The sequence below is a fragment of the Salvia hispanica genome, chromosome 4 (genome assembly GCF_029641045.1).
Source record: "Salvia hispanica isolate PSC_SH4W2 chromosome 4, Shi_PSC_v1, whole genome shotgun sequence".
Lineage (NCBI taxonomy): Eukaryota > Viridiplantae > Streptophyta > Magnoliopsida > Lamiales > Lamiaceae > Salvia > Salvia hispanica.
This window is the reverse complement of record NC_142695.1, coordinates 3,444,332-3,469,237: the sequence shown is the minus strand read 5'-3', so window position 1 is coordinate 3,469,237 and position 24,906 is coordinate 3,444,332. Positions and strand designations below refer to the sequence as shown.

General features: G+C 36.9%; 4 protein-coding genes across 5 annotated transcripts; 3 read left to right on the top strand and 1 right to left on the bottom strand.

Moving 5' to 3' along the window:
* LOC125192198 (CemA-like proton extrusion protein-like protein) lies at positions 1–5,090 on the bottom strand. Its single transcript, XM_048089713.2, has 7 exons — positions 3,981–5,090; positions 3,256–3,341; positions 2,131–2,304; positions 1,718–1,832; positions 1,357–1,454; positions 922–1,057; positions 1–294 (listed from the first exon to the last, which is right to left on the bottom strand). The coding sequence occupies exons 1-7, from the start codon at positions 4,617–4,619 to the stop codon at positions 226–228; spliced, it is 1,317 nt and encodes a 438-aa protein (XP_047945670.1). The 5' UTR covers positions 4,620–5,090; the 3' UTR covers positions 1–225.
* Positions 5,091–6,061: 971 nt separating this feature from the next.
* On the top strand, positions 6,062–8,078 carry LOC125192561 (uncharacterized). Its single transcript, XM_048090171.2, has 3 exons — positions 6,062–6,286; positions 6,383–6,527; positions 7,890–8,078. The coding sequence occupies exons 1-2, from the start codon at positions 6,125–6,127 to the stop codon at positions 6,524–6,526; spliced, it is 306 nt and encodes a 101-aa protein (XP_047946128.1). The 5' UTR covers positions 6,062–6,124; the 3' UTR covers position 6,527; positions 7,890–8,078.
* A 1,163-nt stretch (positions 8,079–9,241) lies between these two features.
* On the top strand, positions 9,242–11,757 carry LOC125195910 (chaperone binding / ATPase activator). Its single transcript, XM_048094196.2, has 6 exons — positions 9,242–9,590; positions 9,868–9,921; positions 10,411–10,491; positions 11,084–11,153; positions 11,242–11,330; positions 11,425–11,757. Exons 1-6 carry the CDS (start codon positions 9,417–9,419, stop codon positions 11,557–11,559), a joined length of 603 nt encoding a protein of 200 aa, XP_047950153.1. The 5' UTR covers positions 9,242–9,416; the 3' UTR covers positions 11,560–11,757.
* Positions 11,758–11,889: 132 nt separating this feature from the next.
* Positions 11,890–17,672, top strand: LOC125195909 (glutamate receptor 2.7-like). Of its 2 annotated transcripts, XM_089057553.1 has the most exons (6): positions 11,890–12,601; positions 12,703–12,806; positions 12,998–13,180; positions 14,101–15,332; positions 16,033–16,327; positions 16,878–17,672. In XM_089057553.1, the coding sequence occupies exons 2-6, from the start codon at positions 12,719–12,721 to the stop codon at positions 17,588–17,590; spliced, it is 2,511 nt and encodes an 836-aa protein (XP_088913679.1). In that variant the 5' UTR covers positions 11,890–12,601; positions 12,703–12,718; the 3' UTR covers positions 17,591–17,672. The 2 variants fall into 2 exon arrangements, with proteins under 2 accessions (XP_088913679.1, XP_047950151.2); XM_048094194.2 differs by lacking the exons at positions 11,890–12,601; positions 12,703–12,806 and having other exon boundaries at positions 12,815–13,180.
* The last annotated feature ends 7,234 nt before the right edge of the window (positions 17,673–24,906 follow it).

Sequence of the window (24,906 nt, the reverse complement as noted above, 5' to 3'; positions counted from 1 at the left end):
TGAGTAAAGTGACGATTTTTATGCAGCTCGGCATAATTATTGTTTCAAGAAGTCTAGGAATCTTTCCTAGTGTTTATGAGTGTGTACATAAATGTTCTAGCCTAGTACAACAGAATGTGTAGCAAACTAAGGAAGCAAGCCACACGTATGAAAAAATGTTCGTATATGAAAAGAATACGAGAGCCCAAGCCGAGAGAGAACCAGTGTGTATGTAGCGAAATCCTCCTAATGTCTCTTCATCTCCTGGAAAATATTGGCCACCTTTGGGGATAATCGTGGCAGAAACTTGAACATCTGAAAAGGAAAGGAAAATCGAAGGCGTTATATATACACGACCTCAAAACATCTCGAAGAGTAACTTCTGGTAAAAACAAACCTACAAACAAACGAATAGTTCATATATATGTCGAAAGAATAAGACATTCTTCGTCCAATTCCTTCTCTCGTATCGTTCTTTGCATTGCTTTTCATCTTTATTAATCTTAAAGTGAGCAACTGGGAAGGCATGGGAGTGAAGATTTACGACATGGTTAAGGAAATGATACGAAAGACAGTAAGAACGACGCTCATTCAAAGCGACCTAGAAGATGGACCAAATTTAAGTAGTGAAGAAATTGAAAAGACAAAGCAGCAGCAGTAACAGTTAACATGTGCATGGATGGAATCCAGAGCAGAACTGACAAGTCTGCGGGTCCACTAAATTGTCGGATTCGAGAGAAGGAAAGTAAATGTGAACACGGACGAAACTGGTCTTTTACTCTAGGATATGTGTTACATACAAGTTTGCGGGACCTATATTTTGCCACATCAAAAATATCAAGTAAACTGACAGCACGCCTTAGAATAAGAACTAAATGTACGAAAAATCGATACAAGATATTATTGAGGCATATATCACACTACAGTATAACGAAAACATACCCACAGCTTCACACAAGCGTCAAGGATAACTGGGATCAGGCATACGAAGATTGTTATGGAAGTCGAATCGATCTCAAGCCCAAAATGATCTACCATGACCTCCAACAGTGTTTGCCAGCCCGATTCAGAGTGATATCTGCAAGTTAAAAATTTATAAAAATTAGAAAGAAAATGCTATACTAAAAGTACACTTCAATATCGAACAGAATGCTTTTAAGACGAAAGCTAAATGCAATTAGTTATTTTAGAACATCACGGAGAACAAGTACAGTGACTACTACTCACTGTCGGACTACAACTATTCGACAAAACAGAACGGTACAGGAAGGTCCACATTTGTATGACTGAGTTAACGATGAAACTACACCGTAAAAATATCACACAAACTTATATGGAAACCAAATACGATGATTGAGAGAATAGCCAAGAAATTACCCCAAAAAAATATCTGTGGTAAGTATAATAAGAAATGCCTTTCCGGTGTCTGATATATTATTCAGTAACTTATAACCAGTAAATTTCAGCAAGGCTACCTGCAGGGGAACGTAGACAACATCAGATGGAAATAAATAGTTATCACTAACGATGTGACCCAAATAACAAAATTTCGCCTTTATATGTTAAAACTCAAGGATCGTAATCGTGCGTTAAAAATTACGTTGATTATATTTATAACATAAAATGTCAGTATTGTTTAACTGGTTGCTCTCTTGTATATTAAAAAAAAGGAACAAAGGAAAAATTGCTCGTGATGGAAGTGAAAAAAAGAGACAAAAATGATTTGATGATAACTCACTTGATTCTGATTGAAGTACAGAAGAAGGAATACTGAGATCCCAAACAACATATCTGACCAAATGTTAGCAAATGCTTTACGGTTCTCCAATCTCCATTCATCCCGCAGCTCTAACCTGTCGGTTATAGAGAAGACAGAACGAATGATGTTAAACTGCATGCTACGAAAGACAATCCACACAAAACAATAATAAGGCACTGAGAAAAAGCTATAGGATTTATGACTCGAGCTCACTTTTCTAGTAAAAATGAGAGTAGCAATGATCCTACTATATATATGAATCATAACTATGCATAATGAATGTTTTCTTCAATTCCTACATGAAATCTAAGCTGTTAGATGAAGCAGAGGATTATAATTATGTAAGTTGATAAGATTCACTAAAATTTGCCAATGGGGACTAAAATACTTACGCTTTTTTTCGTAACTCCAAGTAAAGGTCCTTGTCAGAGAGAGGGGGAGATTTACCAATCTCTACTTCAAGCCGATATCGTGCTTTCTCAAGTTTTAGAGACTTGACCATTTCAAGCTTTTGATTCCTCCTAACATCAAGCAATTGTGCCGCAAGTGGTACTTTTTCTACATATCTGCTTAGGAAATTGTAGAACTCATCAAGTCCCCATTGACAAAACTATGCAACAATTCAGATATCAGCAGCTGCAGCCACTTAGGGCCGTTTACTTTGCATGGTAGGATTGATTAATAAAAACAATCCATCATTTACTTTGATGAAGTGATTAATTTTGCACTTGTTTGGCCATCTTATCCTTCGAATATCAATCCTATGTTTTATCAATATATCCTATTACTCAAAGTAAACACCCCCTAAAGTTTAAAAATTATCTTCCTATGAATGAAATTTATAAGGCGTTCAGCAATACCCGTATTGTATAAGCTACTATATATGGAAGTAGGTATTTTTTCAAAGTTCAAAAGATAATCAAGCAACCATCTAATATTTTAAACTTAAGTAATTTGATTGATGTCAAATTTTGATATTAGGCAAATATGCTCCTGCAGCAATGAATTCATAGTCAAGTCCATAAAACTTGTCTTATATATCCAAAAGATGAGAAAGAAGTAAAGGGAGAGTAGAATCCAGTTGAAGCGAATGCTCTTGAAGGGCGAAAGCTACTTGTAGTGTGGGTGATAAGGTAAAATACTGTCAACAGTTTAGAAAACTTGTGCGGTTTCAACAAATAGCTTAATGTATACGAGTTCACATCACATGAGCAAGAGCAAAATCAACAACATGCTAACATCACGCTTGGCAGCATGAAGTAGTACTATCAAGTTGCTGACACAGAACAGAACTTCAGTTAACATTCACATATCTTACTAAGATCGAGCTAACCATTTCTTTGAGAAAAAAAATAATCTTAATGTGGAAAGGTATGAATCGTGTGATATTAGACTGTACTTTTTATTTTTCTCGAACAAGTACTATCATTCTTATCAGGTCACTTTCTAGAGAAACAAGAGATGCTAGTTTGTATATTTAACCCGGGTGCGAAAAAACATCGTATGGTAAGATTTACCTGTCCAGAAAAGGCATAAGAACGTAGTCATGAACTAAGAAATCCACAGCCCATGGAACAATGACCAGGACTGCCAAAAATTTAGCCTGAAATGAGAAAGGATGTAATGAATAATACTACTCACTAACAAGATGAAAATTGTGTGAGGCTGATTACTAATTATTTTTATGAAAAAGGTATAGGCACCAAGCATCGGATTATTGTATTTTCAGGTTTATTAGCTACTCTAAATGTTGAGTATTTTCACAGAATACAATAAGGGGGTGTTCGGTTTGCAAGATTGTATCCCTGATTAAATTTGTAATGTGTTTGGTTCATGAGATTTAATCTCAAAATTCAATCCTAGATGGATAATCATGGGATAATTAGTCATAGCTAACCCCCTATGACTAAAATAATCTCACAACTCAATCTTAGACTGTATCTTGGTATTATTTTATCTAGGAAACCGAACACCACCTAACAAGTTATGGCCAGTACTAGCCATACATACATGCTCTGCTACTTGGAACAGGAACTTCGATAATTTTTATTGTAAAACATGCAACACGGAAAGTTCTAACATTAGAGATATGTTGCTGCAAGCCTGCAAGGCAATGCTTAAAAGTTGAAATTGAATTCCACAACAACAGTGCTACAGGATAATAACACAATAAGGTATAACTATAGAGTTCTTATGCATCAAATGGATTTATCATAAAGACAATGAATTAAATCTCACTCACCGAATTGAACGAGGCATAGCGAAAAACTCGATCTTCATACAGAATATCATCATCTTCTCTGCCTATAACTAAATCCCTCACAGACTTAGCCAACCCTCTACCAGAAAAAACCTCCCTAAAATCATCCCCAACATCATCTCCCGGTTTCCCAACCGCCCCATTCGAGTCTTGAACCCACGAACCACCATTACTAACATCATCATCACCATAAGTTCCATCAACAATCCAGTCCTCCCACCTCCTATTCTCCTCATTCTTCACATCCTCCTGTGCTTCCCTCAATTCCACAATAGCCTCAGCTCGCCTTCTCCACGCCTCAAACTTCTCATTCGCGGATAACCCCATATCACTCGCCTCATCCTCCTCCTCCTCCTCCTCTAGCACTTCGAATGCAGCATCATCCCTCAAACCAAGCCAATTCCCATCCTCATCAAAGAAGAACCTCTGCCACCAACTCCTCTTCTTTGAATGCTTTTTCTTGGCATTCGGCACCAGCCCACTATGTTTTCTCCTCCCACAACTCAATTGCACCCCAGAAATCGAAGCATTGCCACAGGGAAAAGAATTATCCGAGACACAACTATAATTAGACAAGACTAGATTTTGACATAAGACAAGTGAAGTGCTCATCAAGAACATGAAATGCCTTCCACATTTTAAGCCTCATGAAGCAGTAAAGACACAATCTTTCGCAAAGTTAGACATTGAATCAGTCAATCACGCAAACCCCACAAGCCTAGAAATCATATTTGCAACCCAAAATTCAAAGATTAAATGGCAGTGATAATGGCCAAAGAAACTAGACCAAGAATGAGAAATTTGTAGAAACCTGATCCACAACTGTAATGCTACAAAAATGAAAAAGAAGAAATGTTTTGTGGGTTTATCCAGAGGGATAGTGAGAGCCAAGCGGGAGACGGATAACGGTTTTGGTTTGATATTTTTTTCTTTACCCTTCAAAAACAAGACTATAGATTAAGCTGATTGTTGTGATTTGAGGGAAAGTTTAGGCTCTAAACAGGATTTTGAGCCTTACATTTTTTTCATTGTTGTTTGCTATATTAGCGGAATTCTTATGAATCTACGTATATAGGATAAGAGCCTCAGCTGAATAGAGGATATTTCCACATGATATTCCGACATCCATTCGCTTTTTCATCATCTCAAGATTATCTTTTTAAATGTGGGATTTTGTAAATATTTGTCACTGGATAAAGGCAATGGAGAAATGGACAAATATTGATTTTGTTTGTTTTTAGATTGTTCATATTCGCATAATCACAAAAATTCCTAATACTTTTTAAAATTCTATTGAATTTTACAGTAATCCTTAATAATTTATTAAAACACAGATCTATTTAATCTCAATAATTCAATTATATTAATTTATTATAATTATTATTATCATTAATTACTTCTATGCTATTTAAAAAACAAGAGTAAGTCATGTTATATCACTTACTCCCTCCGTCCAGCTTTAGCAGTCCCATTAACTTCTATGTCCCCTTTTTGTAAAAATGATAAAAAATAGTTAAAGTAGATAAATGGTAAAGTAAGAGAGACAATAATGTAGATAAGACTCTTCTCTATATTATTCTCTCTTTTAATTTACCATTTCTCTTCTTTAACTATTTTTTATCAATTTTACAAAAAGATGGCAGAAAAGTCAATGGAACTACTAAAACGGGACAGAGAGAGTATAAAATATTACTCTGTAGCACAAATTTCAATTATCTAATTGCACTTACACTTCATCTGTCTCCCAAAAATAGAAATTCTTGCATTTTTTATCCGTCATATATAAATAGAAATTTCCTATTTGGGAATTTTCTTTCTCTAAGGAGATGAGATCTATTTCCACTAACACAGGTACTTTTCATAGACGAATAAAATAAATGCATATGATTTCAAAATTTCCTATTTAATGGAGTAGTATTTCATTTTCAAATTATACTACTCCCTAATAATGATTAGGGACCAATTTCGTGTAGTTTGGCTTAACTTGAAGCCCAACCGAGCCCATTAGGCCCAAGGATGAAACGACGTCGTTGGGTTTGGGGAGGAGGGTTTTAGCCGCCGGCCTGAGGGTTGAAAGCAGAAGCCAAAAAGGAGAAGAATCGTAGTCGGAAACCAATCAATCAGCGATGAAGCCGGTGGTGGGGACGGTGGTGTCCAACAAAATGCAGAAATCCGTGGTTGTGGCGGTGGACCGTCTCTTCCACCACAAGCTCTACAACCGCTACGTCAAGCGCACCTCCAAATTCATGGCGCACGACGAGCAAAATAACTGCAACATCGGCGATCGCGTCAGTTCTCTTCACACACACACACGCACTCACTCGCGCACGCATTTAATTCATATAGCAATTGACTGACATCGCGTTTTCCGGTTCCGATTTCAGGTGAGGTTGGATCCTTCGCGGCCGCTCAGCAAGCGGAAGCATTGGACTGTTGCTGAAATCCTTAAGAAAGCTAGGATATACGTGGCGCCAGCTGTCAAAAAGGATGCTTCAGCTCCAGCTGATTCGAGCAGCAAGACATCGTGAGGTGTGATTTTCGTTGCCTCTCGCAGCTTAGGATTTAGGATATTGCTTGAAATGTGTTGGATTAGGTTTGAGAGCTTGTTAGGTTAGGCTTCTGTGTTACTATTCGTTAGGTAATTCATGAAATACATTTGCAAATGCTTACTCTTTATGTGTGTGGATGATTGGGAATTTGGGATACTGATTGAAATTCGTCGGATTAGGTTTGAGAGCTTGTGAAGTTAGGCTTCTGTGTTATTTGTTAGGCAATTCATGAAATAATAAAAGTCGGATCTTCCAACAAGGTCTGGAAATGTTTGTTCGTCTGCACGCTTCAATGCATCGGATTGTTCTCTCACGAGTTTCATGGTGAAGTGGTTGTAAAGTTTGTTGGGCTGGGATATTAGCATGAAAAGGATTATTCTAATGTTTGATGGAATGCCCCTGTTTGTTTACAGTATAGGATATGTGTTCTTTTCTCTATGCCACTATCTATATTTGCAGGTGGTTTAAGAACGATGACGTTTTGATTTCAAATGAACTCTGTGTTTGCCTTCTTGGTTCCTTATCAAGTTTATGCTCTCCTTTATGATCTAGAAACTTCTTGAGCTGTTTGCTTATGTTAGGCTGATAGAGTGATATGGGATCGAACTCGAAATTTTAATAGGAAGGGTTGTTTAGGATCTTGTACATTGCAAAACTAAGATGGTTATTGCCAATATTCTAATTTTATCTTCAGTTTCTTGATTAAGATGGTAATTGTTTGTAATAATAAGATGGCAATTTAAGAAGAAAATAAGGAGCATCAGAGTGTGCTCCAGTGCTCGGTTACACAAACTGGAAGAAGCATCAAATGTTTACTTTGTCTTTACCATTTAAATGGTTTATGTCCCCCCCATAGATATAATATTGTATTTGTGTAATTTTTATGAAAATACCAAACTTGATCTATGAGGGATGGTTTTGCTCTTTTAATTCCCTTCATCATTGTGCAAGAAGTGTGTATAAGCAGAACTCTATGTTGGTCATATTGTCTTTTGGGGTTGCATGGAAATTCAACAGCTATTATTCCAAAGTTTCTACTGTCTCAACTATATGCAAAATTGCCTTTGATTCGAAAGACATACAAATTATAATCTGGTGTTAAACTCATTGACTAAAAATGCAGAAATGTATTTAGTACTACTAGTTAAATTCATTATTTTGCCTGCTAGATTTTAGTGTGACTTTTAACGGGGCCAAGGAATTTAAAATTTCCAACACAAGGATGTTAACTGGACCTTAACAGGACCTAGCCTATGAGCCTCCATTTTCATGACTATTATTTCTATGCGTTATTGGATTTGTGCAAGATCATGACCTCAAATTATTGATGTTCAACACGCAGATCCTCTCACCCCAAATTCAATCGAAGATAAATCAGCACTTTGCAGTGCGTCCAGACAGATTTCGGTTTTGGCATTGGTGTTGTGCAGCCAGCCAGTTACTAAGGCTACCTTTCTATTTATATTTAGGACATCTGTCACTGTGAATCCTTCAAAAATTCTTTTAAGCAGTTTTCACTTTTGAGCTTTCCTATCTGCTTGGTATACTACCCCTATCTTTTATGCTACTAGAGAAATTATAGTTCTGAATAAACTGTTCATTTATCTCGAACTGGTCAAGTATAGCAATGAATCTTCTTCCCATGTGTGATCGAGCGTAGTGCAACGCAAGTTGGTAAGACGCTGACCAAAGTCACCATGTTAGGTTTGACATCACCAAGCTGCATTGCTTGTATGCAAGCAAACGCCCTAACATAATCTTGAAACTCAATCTATCCAGAGATCACTACGGTCCATGACTCTGAGATCATGCGTGTAACTCTCCCCAGTCCCCACGACACTAGCAGCACCACCTCCCGTTGTCCCCACTGGTCAGATACAAACGAAAACCATAATATAATTATAATCGAAGCACGTGTGAAACACACCCATGGTTCAAGATCTGTCTTACTAGTATATCATTCAATATGACTTTGAATCCAAATATTTTACCCCTCTAACAAAAATAAGAAGAAGCACATGTAAGACGATCTAGCTGATCAACATACTCCCTCCTTCCCAGATAGTTTGTCTCGCTTTGACCTAACACGGGTTTTAAGAAATGTAATGAACTGAGTTGAAAAAGTTAGTGAAGAGCGGGTTCTACTTTTATATATTAGTTTTATACTAATAAATGTGAGTAGAAATTAATTAGTGGAATATGAGGTCCACTATCAAAATTGATAAAAAGTGAAATTGGGCAAACTATGTGGGATGGATCGAAATGGAAAAATGAGACAAACTATTTGGGACGGAGGGAGTATGTTTTATTAACACCCCACCCATTTTCCCGCGAGTAGGAGTTCTGTTTTTCTAACACTTTTCTATATATATTTCATTAAATCCGCACTGAATTCAAATGAGACTCCCGTATGCGTACAAGGAGAGTATATCATTGGGGCCTATGGGTTTATATCCAAATATTTGACCTGTCTACTCACACATTAATTACTGTAATAAAAATAGGAAAATGAATTATTTTTGGAACACGAATGACCCGTCAAAGCCCATTTATTATTAAGCCCGAAACAAGTGTTGTGAAAGCCCAAATCTCTGAATCCAAAACCAGAGAATTCCAGAAAACCCTACACCAATGACTAATCACGATTAACTTTAAATTAACAAAATAAAACGATAATGAGTCTCCCAAATCTAGAGGCAGTCAAAGTTGAACCACTGCGAAGCAGCTACCCTCTCCCACTCCCTCGGAACCTTCTCGAATCACACCGAAATCCCCAATCTCTCTCTCTCCTCAATCCCCAAGAAATTTTATAGGTTTCCGCACCTCATTTCTGCCCTCAATCGGCGATTTCGTCAGCGAATTGCGAACAATGGAGGGAGGCGCATCGGTGTCGGCGGAGAAGGCCGCGGAATCAGCTTCCTACACTTATTGGGTGCGAGAGGCGAGCCGCGACGCCGCGCCTCTGCCCGCGCCTAAGAAGATTGATCCGTCCGATGCCTGCAATCAGCCCACCCAATCTCACCTTGGCTCCGCCTGGAATCGGGTATGCATTTTGGCACCATCGGAAAGCTTTCCATTTACGAGCTGCCTTATTTCATATAGAAATTGTTGTCATGCATTTGAGTGATCTCTGGACTGTGATGTTAACAAATTGATTGTATCATGTTGATGTGATTCATAGGGATTGAGATTGACAGCTTCTACCCTAGGGTTTAGCTTGATTTAGTTTTGGTGGAATTAAGTTTGAATTTAACTAGCTTTTTATGATAATCCCCGTTATAATGTTCGGTTTTTTGCTTATGATTGTTTACTATTTGCAGGCTGGAACGTGGGAGGAGAAGAATTTAAACAAGTGGGCAACTGAGAGAATCAAGGTACTGTATTATTCATTGCCTTTTGTGCTTCGGCTTAACCAGGAAGAATTAGAATAGTAGTAGTAGTAGTATTCATGCAATTATGACATTGTTAAATTTTGGATTTTCGGAAGGCTTGAGCATGTAAATGTTTCAAGTTTCATTGCTCATTGATGTGACGGAAGGCTCTTGTTTGAATCTGTGGATGAAGTTGCATAGCGGGCAGTGCCATGGGTGGGTTAGGGTTGAGGATTACAAGAGCATTATTAGCATAAATGTTGGTGTTTGAAATATGAGAAGTAACTAGGCATGAGCATGAGTCATGACCTGTGTGAAAAACGCTAGTTTCTTCTGTAGAAGAAGAATCAGATATGCATGTTTAATGTTGGATTTTGATGAAACTTATGTCATTTCATACAATTGTCTTTCTTGTTTGTGGATATTGAGCAATTGGCCGTCCTATGCGCTCTCCCCTGCCATTCCATTTCAATTTTTTGTCTTTGATTTCAGGAATTGCTTCTCTCTATGGGTTCACTAGAGTTCTCCGGGGGCAAGGCTGAAATAACAGAAGTGACAAGATGCTCTGGAGATGTGAGTGCCTTTAATACTAATTGTCTAAAAATGATGTATTTGCTGCCAGCTTTTGGAGATAAAGATATACAAATCAATGCTATCTTTCAGTCTTTTTTTGATGCAAACCTTTATGAGAACTTGAATTTGAACCAAGTAGTAGTTATAACTTATTTTAGTCTCTCTTTTTTTGTTCAAAATTAAATTTGTTAAATTTGCAATCTAGAAAAATGTTCTATTCTATCTGCTCCTTCCGTTATTTCAATCCTAGCGGTTGCAAATACCATAGTCATTTTTTGGCTTATAAAGAAATCAGAATGTTTTTGCTGCATAAGAACGGGGAGGAGATGTTTATTTGGATTGAACATCCATCCCAATAAATTGGAACCCCCTCCCCCCTTATGAATGTAATTTATGCTAAACATTGATAAAATGAAGTGGAAGTGAGCCGGTGAAAGGATTATTCTAGACCCGAGCAAAATAATATTTTCAAATTTTCAGGATTTCTCATGTCGATTGCTTATGCCTGAATGCTGAATGCCTCGATTAAGTTTACTGTCGATTTGGATAGCTCTTATTTCTCACAATAGGATCTCTATACATTTTCTTGTAGGCATTCTTGGTTACTGTTAGGAACAAGAAAAGAGTTGGCTATACTTATGAGTTATCACTAACAGTAAAAGGTAAGACTCTCTTGGATGTTCATCGAATTTTCGCTATGCTTATCCTCAGTCATCTTTCCTTGACCCTATTGGAAAAAATAATAATCAGGAGAGTGGGCAATAGAAGGTGAGACAAAGAAGATGAAAGGTGACATTGATGTTTCCGAGTTCTCCTTTGGTGAGCTGGACGACTTGGAGGTATGTTATACACGATTGATCAGCTTTTGTGTTGTTTTTGTTCGGAAGTTTTTAGGTCTCATTTGGATATTGGCCGTGTCATTTTGTATTTCAGATCAAAGTAAAGCTCCGTGAAGACAAAGACGTCCAGCCGCAAGCTAAGCAGCAGATTCTTAAAGATCTGAAGTTATTTCTGCAGCCTCTTCGCGAGCATTTGCTTCGATTCGAGGAGGAACTCAAAGGTAGATGATGCTTTATCCCATTGCTATCTATATATAATTATGAATGGTGGTTGATAATATGTGACTTCTATCATCATTTACATTCAAATGTACTCAAATGTGTAACACTAGCTAGTTTCCATGATTGTAGTTTCATGAGACCAATGTCTTTTAAATCCATATATTTTGACAATGGAGTTTGAGATTATTGTAACATTTTGCCGCTATTTTCACACTTTGTTTATTGGAGTCATGAATAACAGAAGTTAGCTTATTGCCGATTCTCATTAGCTCGCTGATTGTTTAGCAATTGTTTCTTAATGTACAAAATGGGTTAGATCCTATACCTTTAGTGCCCATTTGTTTCTGGGGATTACCCACGACATCATCTCTCCATCTCCTCTAATTCGATGTTCGTTCTTTTTGGCCCGAGACATGCCATCTGACCGACCCCTGCAACAAAAATTGTCCTCGATAGAAACACTCGTTCTCTTCTTCTTCACTCCCCCTCTCATTTGTGGTCACCATTTGGAATCCCTCGCCGCTGTCGAGAAGCCCAAGGCCCTCCTGCTGTCTTTTTTCCTTGCGATTCTCCGGCTGCGAATTTTTCCTACCAATGCCTTCTTCCTTCGGTCTCTCTGTTTCACCAAAAATTAAATACTGAATTAACTAACTTTAATATTTCAGTTTATGTAATAAAAATGACATGAACACACATCTTTTATCAGCAGAATTTTAAATGACATCAATGACTTGAGTATAATGACAACACCGGAGCTGTCACCGGTGGCATTTTTCGTTGAAGAGAAAAGAGAGAAGATCAAAATGATATGAACCGTCAAAGACCTAACAATTAACATGCATTTTTCATACATTTTGGAAGTACAGTTTTCGACAAAGTAAATGCTTTTCTATCTTAAAGAAGTACTCTATTTTCAAATAAAAATTGGATCTAATAATTTTTTCTACTTTCTTTTACATTTGTTAAAATTGGAGTCCAAAATCAAGTGGGACAGAGAATCAGAAACAGAGGGAGTACAAGTGTATAAGTTAGCACAGAATATTCAAAAGGTAACATACTTAAACAAGAAAGACTGACGTTTTCATTGGATCATAGATTCCATCGTTTTCACTACTATGAAACCGTGTGACGTTTTCACTACTTCTACAAGGTATGACGTTTTCATTATGTTGAAACCGTGTGAAGATTCTAAAGGTAACACACTTGAACAAGTGTACGACGTTTTCACTACTTCTAAACTACAGGTTTTACAAGGTAATGAAACCGCGTGATTGAGTCATAGATTCCATCGTTTGTCTATATAAGGAAAATAGTGTGAAGAAATTTCAAATTAAACTGTAGAGGAACTATGATGAGGCTACATCGCCACCGTTTCATCATACGTTTCGTCATATGTTTGGTGACTGTTGATTCTTGCTACTCTAACCTCACACACGTAGATGCAGGATCACAGCCTTCCGTCATCCCCATCGGCATAGTTCTCGACACCAAATCGCCGTTGGGTTCTATGCTCAATCTCTGCATAGAGATGGCTCATTCGGACTTTTATGCTAAAAATCCAAATTATGATACAATGCTGCATCTGCATATAAGAAATGCTCAAAGTGTTCTCGATGCTAATTTGGCAGGTAATTATTTCATTGGGCACATCAACTGTGGTAATGTTTAGAGGCCAAATTGATGGGAAAACATGTATTTTTGTCAAATTCTGGTTAGTCCTGCAAATTTAAAAATACTAGGTCTTAAATTTTCCATGACAAAATATTCCGTTTTCCTAATTGTACATGTTTCAAACTGATGACATAAATTCACAGGTGGTCTCGTACTCACAGAATTTTGGATACCACATTATATACAATTCCCTTCAATTTAGACTTTGCACGAAATTTAGGAGAAAATATAAAAAAGTTCATGTTTTTTACGGCTGATTTTTAAAACTGTAACACAAATTCAAAATTTAAGCAAAATTTACGATTTTATTGGTAATTTGGCTTCATTTCAGAACTTTTCTGAAATCAGAAAACGGAACTATATCAGTTCACCAATGCTTTAGTATCAGTTAATACCACAAAAGTTTCTAACTCAATATCAGTTTATAATTTAACTAGCACTACAAAATACTCGCGATTTAGCGACGGATAATTTCGTCACTAATCTGCAAAATGTCCTCACACATCAGCGTTAGTGACAGATTAAGTATCGGCTGATCCGTCAATACAATGCTTGTCAATAAAAGTTTTTAGTGACGGATATCTCACCCAATGACGGAAAACTTATACGGCTGCCATGGTAAATTCGTATTAGTGATGGACTACTCAGTCACTAGTTAATGACTGACGCTTTTCAGTCATTAATCTGTCACTAGTTGTTGAGCTGTCAACCACCGTCACTAATTTCATCACTAATTAGCGTTTTTTTGTAGTGTAATATCAATCCCGACTCAATGTCAGTTCTTGACTGAATATTAGAAACTGATATATTTTTGTGGTGCCGACTGATATTATCATAGAACTGATAATCTTTAAACATCGTGATGTGATGCATGCAGTTGTAGATTTATTGGAGCATGAACAAGTTGTAGGCCTCATAGGGCCACAAGGTTCAACTCAAGATACATTCATCTCAGAATTGGGGCAAAAGTTTCATGTCCCAATGATATCCCTCACTGCAAGAAGCTCATCTTCACAAAACAGCTTCTTTCTTAGAGCAACCGTTGATGATTCTACCCAAGCTCGAGCTCTTGCTTCACTTTGCCAAGTACTCAAATGGCCTCAGGCCGTGCTTCTGTTCGAGGACACCGAATACGGCCACCAATTCCACTCCCACCTCAGCAGCGCCTTCCAAGAAGCCGGGATCGGCCTCGTGCAGCCCATTGCTGTCCCCACGAACCGCAAGCGCCTCACCGAACTGCTCACCCCGCTCGATCGTCAGGAAACCAAGGTTTTCATACTCCACATGAACCCCTCTCTCGGATTCCGCCTCATCGAGGCTGCCAAGAGAGTGGGAATGACACGGGCTGGGAGTGCATGGGTTGTCACGGACAGCATGGCCAATTTTCTCAGCTCCATGGATGCCCCCACGCGCGAGGCCATGGAGGGGGCGGTGGGGCTGAGGCCCCACGTGGAGGCATCCAAGGAGCTCAGATACTTCCAAGAGAGATGGGCGAGAAATAGCAGCGCCCATCTGAATGTGATTGGATTATGGGCGTACGATCTCATCACTGCCTTAGCAACTGCTGTGGAGAAACTGGGACCAGTTTCTCCACAGAATCTGTGCAGTAACGAGAAGAATCTCGTTACTGCACGGACTTCCTCGTACGGGTCTTGTCTGCTGAGAGAGCTGGCAAGCACGAGATTCCAGGGGCTCAGCGGCTCCTTTGAGCTTGCCAACGGGAGGCTGAAGGGCTCGGGTTTCGAGATAGTTAATCTTGTCGGGACGGGGGAGAAGGTGCTGGGAGTGTGGGATCCTCGGAGGGGGTTTGAGAAAGAGTTGATGAATGCGGTGTGGCCCGGTGATTCGACTGTTAAACCGAAGGGATGGGCTATGCCAGCTTCGGGGAGGCTCCGTGTAGGGGTGCCGTGGAAGCCGGGGTTTGTGGAGTTTGTGAAGGCGGTTATAGATCCTGCAACCAATGAGACGCGCGCCACTGGTTTTGCTGTTGACATCTTCTTGTACGCGTTGAAGCAGATGCCGTTTCATATTAACTACACGTTTTTGTGCTACAATGAGAGCACAAGCACTAATTGGAGCTATGACAGTATGCTACACGAGATCCCTCAGGTACGCTTAAGAAAAAAACTAATATTCCCTCCGTTTGTCACATATTTTGTTACATTTCTCTTTTACCATTTCTAGCAGGACTTCACCTTCTACTAACTTTTTCAACTCGCTTTCATTACTCCCTCCGTCCCACAATAAGAGTTACCCTTAATGAAAGCACGGGTTTTAAGAACTATAAAGAATAGTGGATTGGAAAAATTAGTGGAATAAATGACCCAATTTTTTATATTGGTTTTATAATAAAATGTGAGTGAAGTGGGTCAGTGGAATATGAGACCTACTTACCATTTATGATAAAAGTGAAGTGTGACTCTTATTGTGGCACGAAGAGAGTATATTTTCTAAAATCCGTGTCGGGTCCAAATTTGACAAACTTTCCTGGGTCTATGAAATAATTTTGTAAGAAAATTGTGCTTAGTAATTTAAAAGAAAATAGAATAAAGTATTCATTTGCATAAGTTACTTGAGACGTATTACATGTAATTCAAACCATTTCTCTCCATGCCAAAAAAAATGCAAACTCTAAATATTGTACAAACTACAACTATGATCTGGACTGTTAAAAAATGCCAACAGATGACAAAATAACATCAACAAAAAATATCAACACAATGTCAACGGCTGACATTGTGTTGAAATCAAATTCTTGAAATTTTACACTGTGTTGACATTGTGTTGATGTATGTTTGAAATGTCACAGAAATACGATATGGTTGTGGCAGACACGACGATTTGGGCTCCACGGGCATCGTATGTTGACTTTACACTGCCTTATTCGGAGTCGGGATTGGTTTTGGTTGTGAAGAACAACAAGCCACTCAACATGTGGATATTTATCAAACCGTTGAGGTGGGATCTGTGGCTTGCAATTTTGTTAGCCTCTCTGCTCATGGGATCATTCATTTGGAAGTTAGAAGCTGCAGTTGCTCGACCAAATGATGATCGAAGGGGAATTGCGTTTTTTGTTCCTTTCACAGGAATGGCTTTTCAAGATCGTAAATTATTCTCTCCCTCCACCATTAAGTCTCACATACATATTTTCTTTTTTCTCTCATAAAAATATCTCATTTTCATTTATGAAAAATTCTCGCAAATACATCCGTTTATTTACAACTTATAAGTCCACCATTAAACACTAATGAATAATGTGAGTCTCACTATCTACTAACACTATTTGAACTAAGATTCTTCTCATCTCTCTTGCTTTACCAACTACTATGTATTAATTCTCGTATCGTCCCAAATGTCATTATTTTTTTTGGGACGGAAAGAGTATCATCCATAAATGGAAAGGTACTCTAAAATTATTAACACTATTATATCCAACTTTGTTCTTTCTCTTTCCTACTTTATCAATTTTTTATTAAAATTTTTGTCATTCACCAATGAAACTATTTTTGTGGATGGAAGAAATAGTTTAAACCCGAGCTGTAAAAAATGGAACATTTATTGTCGGGGAGTATTAGTTTCCAGTATCTTCTCAATTTTGAACAATATATATTCTGAATTGTTCTGATTGTGATTCCGATTCTGTTTTTTTCACAGTCGCCTTAGTGGCTAGGAAGACGTCGCTTTTCGTGCTCGGGTGCTGGCTTTTTACCATATTCGTACTATCGCAGAGCTACACCGCAAACTTGTCGGCCATTCTAACGCTGGATCAGCTCCACTTCTCCTTCTCCGACGACCACTACATCGGCTACCACCGCGGCTCCTTCACCTACGAATTCCTAACCGAGAAACTAAGCATTAGCCCGGCGAGGCTGCGGCCCTACTCTTCCCTCCAAGAATACCACGACGCAATGCGCAAAGGCAGCAAGAGAGGCGGCATCGACGCCATATTCGACGAGCTCCCTTACATGAAGCTCTTGATCAATCGATACGACTCCCGCTACAAGATGAAGGGCCCCACTTTCAGGACTGACGGCCTCGGCTTCGCGCTCCCTGTCGGGTCTCCACTGGTTGTGCACTTCTCGAGAGCCATATTGAATGTGACGCAGGGTCCTGAGATGACGGGCTTGGAGCAGAAGAATTTTGGGCCAGGCTACTCATCTCAGGACCCGCTGTTGGGCTTGGTGTCCCAGGGGGCGTCCAGCCTCACTTTTCTTGATTTCGCGGGCCTCTTTATTATTCTAGTTGCGTTTACTGTGTCTGCTTTTGTTGCCGCGGAAATAGGCGCGTTTGGTAGAATTAGGGAACACTACAAAAAACTGTCAGATTACCAGCGAAAATTAGTAGCGGATATAGTATGTTGCTGTTAGTAGCGGATTGGCAACGGAAAGTCCACTAGTAACTGTACCAGCGGAATTAGTAGCAAATTTATGATGGATTTTGATTTCATAATTACGGGTCATAATTAGCAACGTATATAGCAACAAATTGATAGTCACTGGTAAGTAGCACCGCCCTAATGTCGCTAGTAATAAATTACCAACAATATTGCAACGGATTGATATTCACTAGTAAGTAGCAACAGACAAATGTCGTTGGTAATAAATTACCAATGAAATTACAATGAACTACTTTTCACTAGTAAGTAGCAACGAAAAAATGTTGTTGGTAATAAATTACCAACAATGTTGCAGCATACTGATTTTCATTAGTAAGTAGCAACAGACAAATGTCGTTGGTAATAAATTACCAACGGAATTACAATGGACAATTTTCATTGGTAAGTACCAACGAACAATTGTCGCTGGTAATAAAATTACTAACAATATTGCAGCATATTGATTTTCACTAGTACGTAGCAACAGACAAATGTCGTTGGAAATAAATTGCCAACGAAATTACAACAAACTAATTTCACTCGTAATTACCAACGAACAAATGTCGCTGGTAATAAATTACTAACAATATTGCATCAGATTGATATGCACTAGTAAGTAGCAACAAACAAATATCGTTGGCAATTTATTACCAACGGAACTATAACAGACTAATTTTCACTGGTAAGTAGCAACAGACAAATGTCGTTGGTAATAAATTACCGACACATTAGCAACGATGAATGATCTGTAACTAATTAACAACAAAAAATTCCACTGACAATAATTATTTTAACAGAAAGTTGCAAAATATTACCCCATCCGTCTAAATAAATATGAAATGTTTGCTTTTGGCACGAGATTTTATGTAGTGTTGTTTTGTGAGTTTTAGAAAAGAAAGAGTAAAGTAAGAGAGAGAAAAGTAGAGATAATGTTATTTTAGGAAACATTACATTTTTAATGGGACAACCCAAAAAGGAAAACGTTTAATTTTTAATGTAAATTACAAAATAATAATAATAATAATAATAATAATAATAATAATAATAATAATAATAATAATATTAACAAGAAGAAGAAGAAGACATTTTCAATCATACTCTCTCAGTATACAAGTGATTGATTTCCCTTTTTATGTTTGTCTAACTCTAATCACCAATGATTGATTTTGATATTTCGCAAAAAAAATACATTACTCTCTTTTAATTATTTTATTCTCTCTTTATCTCTACTACTTTTATTTTCTCTCATTTAATTGAATATAATTTTCTAATATCCAGTCTCCAAGAGAAATCAATCATTTGTAATAGTTACAAGACATTTCTACCGTCGCTAATAAAATTTATATTATGAAATCTATTAATACTTCCTTCGTCCTAGCTCAAGTGATTGATTTTTTTTTTCCCATTATTTTGCAAAAATGATAATAAATAGTTAAAGTGCAGAGAAAGTAAATCAATAGAGAGAATAATATAGAAGAGAGTCGTATATACATTATTCTCTTACTTACTTTACTTTCTCTCCACTTTAACTATTTATATCATTTTTCCCAAACACGAGCCGAAAGACAGTTAATAGTTTGAGGTGAGACGGAGGGAAGTATTAGTTAATTATGAGTTCTCTTTTCTTATTCTTTCTATTTTGTGAAGCTTTATGAAGCATTGGTGATATAATTAGACACAAATTAGCATTAAAAAATGTCCTTGTCTTATTGTAGTGAATTAATAAAAATTAAATAAAATATAATGACAAAATAAACTAAAATCTTTTAATAAACCATTGTAAGGAAGAGAAGTGATTAATGTAATCTACTTATAATAGTAATTTGGTAGATATTTGCCGGTGGAAATAAAAGTGTATTCAAAAAATATTGTTTGCATTAAACTAAAAATAGATACATACAAAAATAATATAAAATAATTTGGAAGCTAGTGAAAAACATATTTTGCAGAAGAAAATATTTACTATTAGCCGATAAAAATAGAGAAGAAAATTTGAAAAATAGCAAAATATTATAGGCCTAAACAAAATAAAATAAAGTGTCCAAATTAATAAAATTAAATCCGATCAAGGTGAGCCCCATAGGGATGTCTTGAGCCCAAAGACTTAATTATTTTTTATTTTCAGCGCCAGAGATCTTCCTTCTCACGCTTCTATAGCAAATCTGCAGAATAATTTCCTACAATAGAATCAATCAATTTAAATCAATCAACAATTACTTCCCTAAATCACTCACGCTCCAAAACACGGTTTTGTACCCTAATTTGTTCCGCCTCACTCACTCTCACACAAACAATATTCTTTTCGCTTTTCACAATCACAAAAGAAGTAGAGAGAATCAAGATAGAGGCCAGAGAGGAGGAGACACTACTTTCAATTCTTTTTCCTGAATTTTCAAGTTCCGCCAAAGGTAATCACTCTCACACCATTTTTTTTCTCCCTTCCTTTCCACAACAATTGAAGGACTCCCCATTCCTTAGGATTTTTGAGAAGAACAAGCGTACTCCCTTTCGATCCTAAGTTCAATAAACTAGAGAAGGGAGAGAGTAAGAAGAAGATTACACTTTTTTTATACTAGTTAATAACATATGGACACGTTGTGCTATAAAAACTACCGTATATTTGTGTTGATAATGAATTGGAATTCCTGTTGAAATGGCTTGGAATTCAATAGATTAGAAATCTAATACTCCCTCCGTCCCCCATTAGCATTCACATTTTGACCGGGCACGGGTTTCAAGAAATGTAAAGAAAAGTTGATTGAAAAAGTTAGTGGAATGTGGGACCCACTTTTTTATATTGGTTGTATAATAAAATATGAGTAGAGTGAATTAGTGGAATGTGGGACCTACTACCATTTATGGTAAAAATGAAGTGTGACTCTTAATTGGGGACAGACCGAAATGGAAAAAAATGACTTTTAATGGGGGACGGAGGGAGTAATAGTTATTGATATTACTCGATATGCTAGAATAGTTTTATATATTAAAACTAACTCTTAGTTTTATATATTAAAACTAACTCTTCTTAGTACTTAGTTTAGATTTATGATAATATTATATTAAAGTAGAAATTATTCTTAAAGAGGGTGTGGAAAGTTTATATTTTTAATCTTTAATACTCCTATCAAAACTTTATTTTGTGCATCAAATAATAGAGGAGTGATCAAGGTCTAACTAATTTTAAGTGTATAACTAGAGAATAAATCTCAACCATACAATATGTCAATTCAAAGGCTAAATAGTTAGGCAACAAACCTTTCATATTTAATTAACAAAAATAGAATAAGGGCATTATTGGAAACCAAATTTTATGGTGGAATCATTCAATCTCACCCAGAATTGCTCACGCAAAATCAAACTCAGCGACACCCTCCTCCGCTCCGCCACCGCTCGCAGCACCGGCAGACCTCCATGCCCGTGCCTTCGCCTCCTCCTGCTCCTCTTCCGCCTCCTGCAACTTCATATCCATCTCATCCATCACCGCCAGCCACTAAGAGGTCTCCGACGCCGTCGATGTGGAGCGGCGTCGTAACAACAGTAGAACTCCTCTCTTCCTCGAGAAATTCCACCGCGTCAACAAGACATAGCAAGACTCATGCTGATTTGTTGCAATATTCATCGTTTATTGCAATCACCATTGTTAATTGCAAAATCTTCATTGCAAGAGCTGATTTTTCCATCCCACTTGTGGATTTTGCAATCTACTATATCTGTATATCATCTCAAAAGATGATTTCTCCATCGTCAATTGTCGATTTCAGGATCTACTAATTCAATATTTCATCACAAGAGTTGAATTCACCATCTCATGAATTGAATTATGAGATGATCGAAGATGGTGCACTTTAAGATAAAATTAGTTCACTTTACTTCACTAAAATATCAAACATCATATTTAATTCACTATAAACAACATTTCACTATAAATATTATATGCATCACTATATGCTCAATATATTTCACAGAAATGAAAAAATATTAGACTATAAGACATGCAGAATTTACTTCACTATATGCACAACATACATCACTATATACTCATTATACATTATAAAGCATGCATAGTATACTTCACTATAAGTACAATATACATACACCACTTTATATGTGTTCTTTTTATTGCTTACAAGCCCAACATTATAATTGATATGCTTTATAGTGAAGTAAATATTGATTATAGTGTACTGTTTTCCATATCAATGAAGTATATTGACTCATGCTAAACTTGCAATCAAAATGTCACCCACAAGTGTATGGGGGTATGTAGCACGTAGCAAGTTAAAATTATCGATCCTCGAAGACTAAGTGCCGGCTTGAGTACTACGATGCAATTTAGAACACTATCTAGACTATTAGAAGGGGTTTTTTAGGTTTTTCTACACTAAGATCAAAGAACAAGTAAGAAAGTAAGAGCAAAAGGAAATTAAGACAAGAAAAAGGATAGTTTTCACTCAAATTGGAAAGGTAGGGATATGGATCCGTTGGTATGGATCACGGGTGTTCACCTAGGGATCATGCTCATCTAAATGGTCTTATGTGTGGCTAGGAAGGTCGGGTTAATTGGTTAGACCCCCTCTCGGGTGCACCTAACACGTTGATCGGCCTCTAAGGTCGGAGTCTCCTCCCTACACTTCGAAACCAACTCCTACAACCTACGGACCCAAGCCCTCTCTCTAGCTATGTCTCTCTCGAGCACATACAACGCACGGAGTTGTTGGTCATTTAACTATCTAATTAAGCATCTTTCAATGACAATGATTAGAATAAGATATATCAAACTGGTAGCTAATCAATTGGATAAAGAAAAAGCATAACAACCAACAAAACCACCACATAAGACATAGATAAGCATGAATCAAGATTTAGCCCATGAGTTCCATACAAACTTCACCAATATCCCTAATAAGAACCTAGCTACTCATAATAGAAGCTAAGACAAAGAAAAATACAAGAACAACTAAGGAAAACATAGTAAGAAAAGGTAATAGAACTCTCTAAGGTGGACTTGATGTTGGGGAGAGTCTTCCTCTTCAATGTCTTGAAGATGTAAGCCTCCTTCCCTTCAATCCTCTTGAATCCCTCGATCTATCTCTCAATTTGACGTGGGGAAAGTTGGGGTTCGAAAATGAGTGAGAATCCCTTTTATATTTGAAGCTGTCAAAAACACCCGACCGGGTGATTTGCAGGTGGCAAAACACCCGACCGGGTTTTCTCTCTGGAATCCGCTAGTTGCACGAAACACCCGACCGGGTTTTCCGAGAATGGAAAACACCCGGTCGGGTTTCTTCTCTGGAATTAGCCATTTGCTCCATTTTGCTCCGTTTTGACCTGTTTTTACTTCAAAACTCCGACAAACTCATTACTTCATCTAATTGATGACTATATGAGTGAAAATCTATTATAAACACCTTAAACCATCAAAAGCACTCTCTAATCACCTATAAAACAAGCCTAAACTATGAGTTTGTCATATATTGAGAGTACAGTGACGTATATGTGCATATAGTGAAGTATATTCTACATGCTTAGAGTGAAGTATACTCTAAGCATGTAATACTTCACTCTAACCACATTTTACTTCACTGAAATTATAAAATAGTGCACTATAAACATATATCACAAAAACTTCACTCTAACCATGAAATACTTCACTCTATGCACGTTTTACTTCACTGAAATGAAAAAACAGTACACTATAAGCATGGATCACAAACACTTCACTCTAAGCATGGAATACTTCACTCTAAGCAAGTATTTACTTCACTGAGATGAAAAAACAGTGCACTATAAGCATGCATCACCAACACTTCACTCTAATCATGAAATACTTCACTCTAAGCACGTTGTACTTCACTAAAATGAAAAAACAGAGCACTATAAACATGTATCACAAACACTTCACTCTAACCATGGAATACTTCATTGTAAGTACGTTTTACTTCACTGAAATGAAAACAGAGCAATATAGCTTACAAGTCTTTAGTTCACTTATTACATGTTTTGGTTCATTTATAGTGAATATTTACTTAATGTGAAGTTGAAATATTATACATTGTAGTAACTCTAATGTAGAGTGATATAAAACTGTTCTATAGTTACAAACACGATCCTTAAAAAAATTTTGGTAAACATTTGAATATGCTCTATAGGAAAGTGAATATGCTTTTTGAGTAAGTAAATATTGATTATAGTAAACTGTTTTCCATATCACTGAAGTATATTGAGCGTGCAATGATGTATATTGTGTATATAATGAAGTATACTATGCATATAGTGAAGTAAATAGGTACAACAGTGAATTAAATAGTGAGCAAGATATTAAAAGTAAAATAAGAACTGGCTATTGAATTTAAATGAAGTTTTCTACAATATTTCATGAACGCCTGAAGTTTACAATCATTTTTTCCACATCTATATCCATGTTTTTCCCACATTCTTCATAATGCTTTGATACTGTTGCCAAGTTCTTTAATGACTCATGGTTGTTTCCGACAACATTAATGCGCTGCAATACTTCGCTCTTAGTCTTTGGAGTATTCCATGGTTTCTTGTAGATAATCCACGTTTCCAATCTTGTTCCCACCTACCATTATAACATTCCATATCTCTCATCAAAAAAATTTCATAATCTTCTACATTTGATTTTGTTCTCCGTGGCATTTTTAGCATTTTTATGTTCACATCCATTATTGATTTGCATTGGCATGTGATAACCCATTTCTGTCAAATAATGACAAAAATATATTCTCTGCAATACATTATCATGAATATCAGAGGTAGTTTACTGTAAAGAGTATTCTAGTTCATTGTAAACCTAATCACATGCATAACCAACACTTCACTCTTACCATAGAATACTTCACTTTAAGCACATATTACTTCACTGAGATGAAAAAACAGATGTCTAATAATATGCATCACAAACACTTCACCCTAACCATGAAATACTTCACTCTAAGTACATTTTACTTCACTAAAATGATAAAACAGATCACTATTAACATGCATCATAAAAACTTCACTCGAACCATGAAATACTTCACTATACGTACGTTTTACTTCACAGAAATGAAAAAACATTGCACTATAAGCATGGATCACAAACACTTCACTTTAACCATGGAATACTTCACTTTAAGCACATTTTACTTCACTGATTTGAAAAAACAGATCACTATAATATGCATCACAAACACTTCACTCCAACCATGAAATACTTCACTCTAAGCATATTTTACTTCACTGAGATAAAAAACAGATCACTAATAACATGGATCACAAACACTTCACTCCAACCATGAAATACTT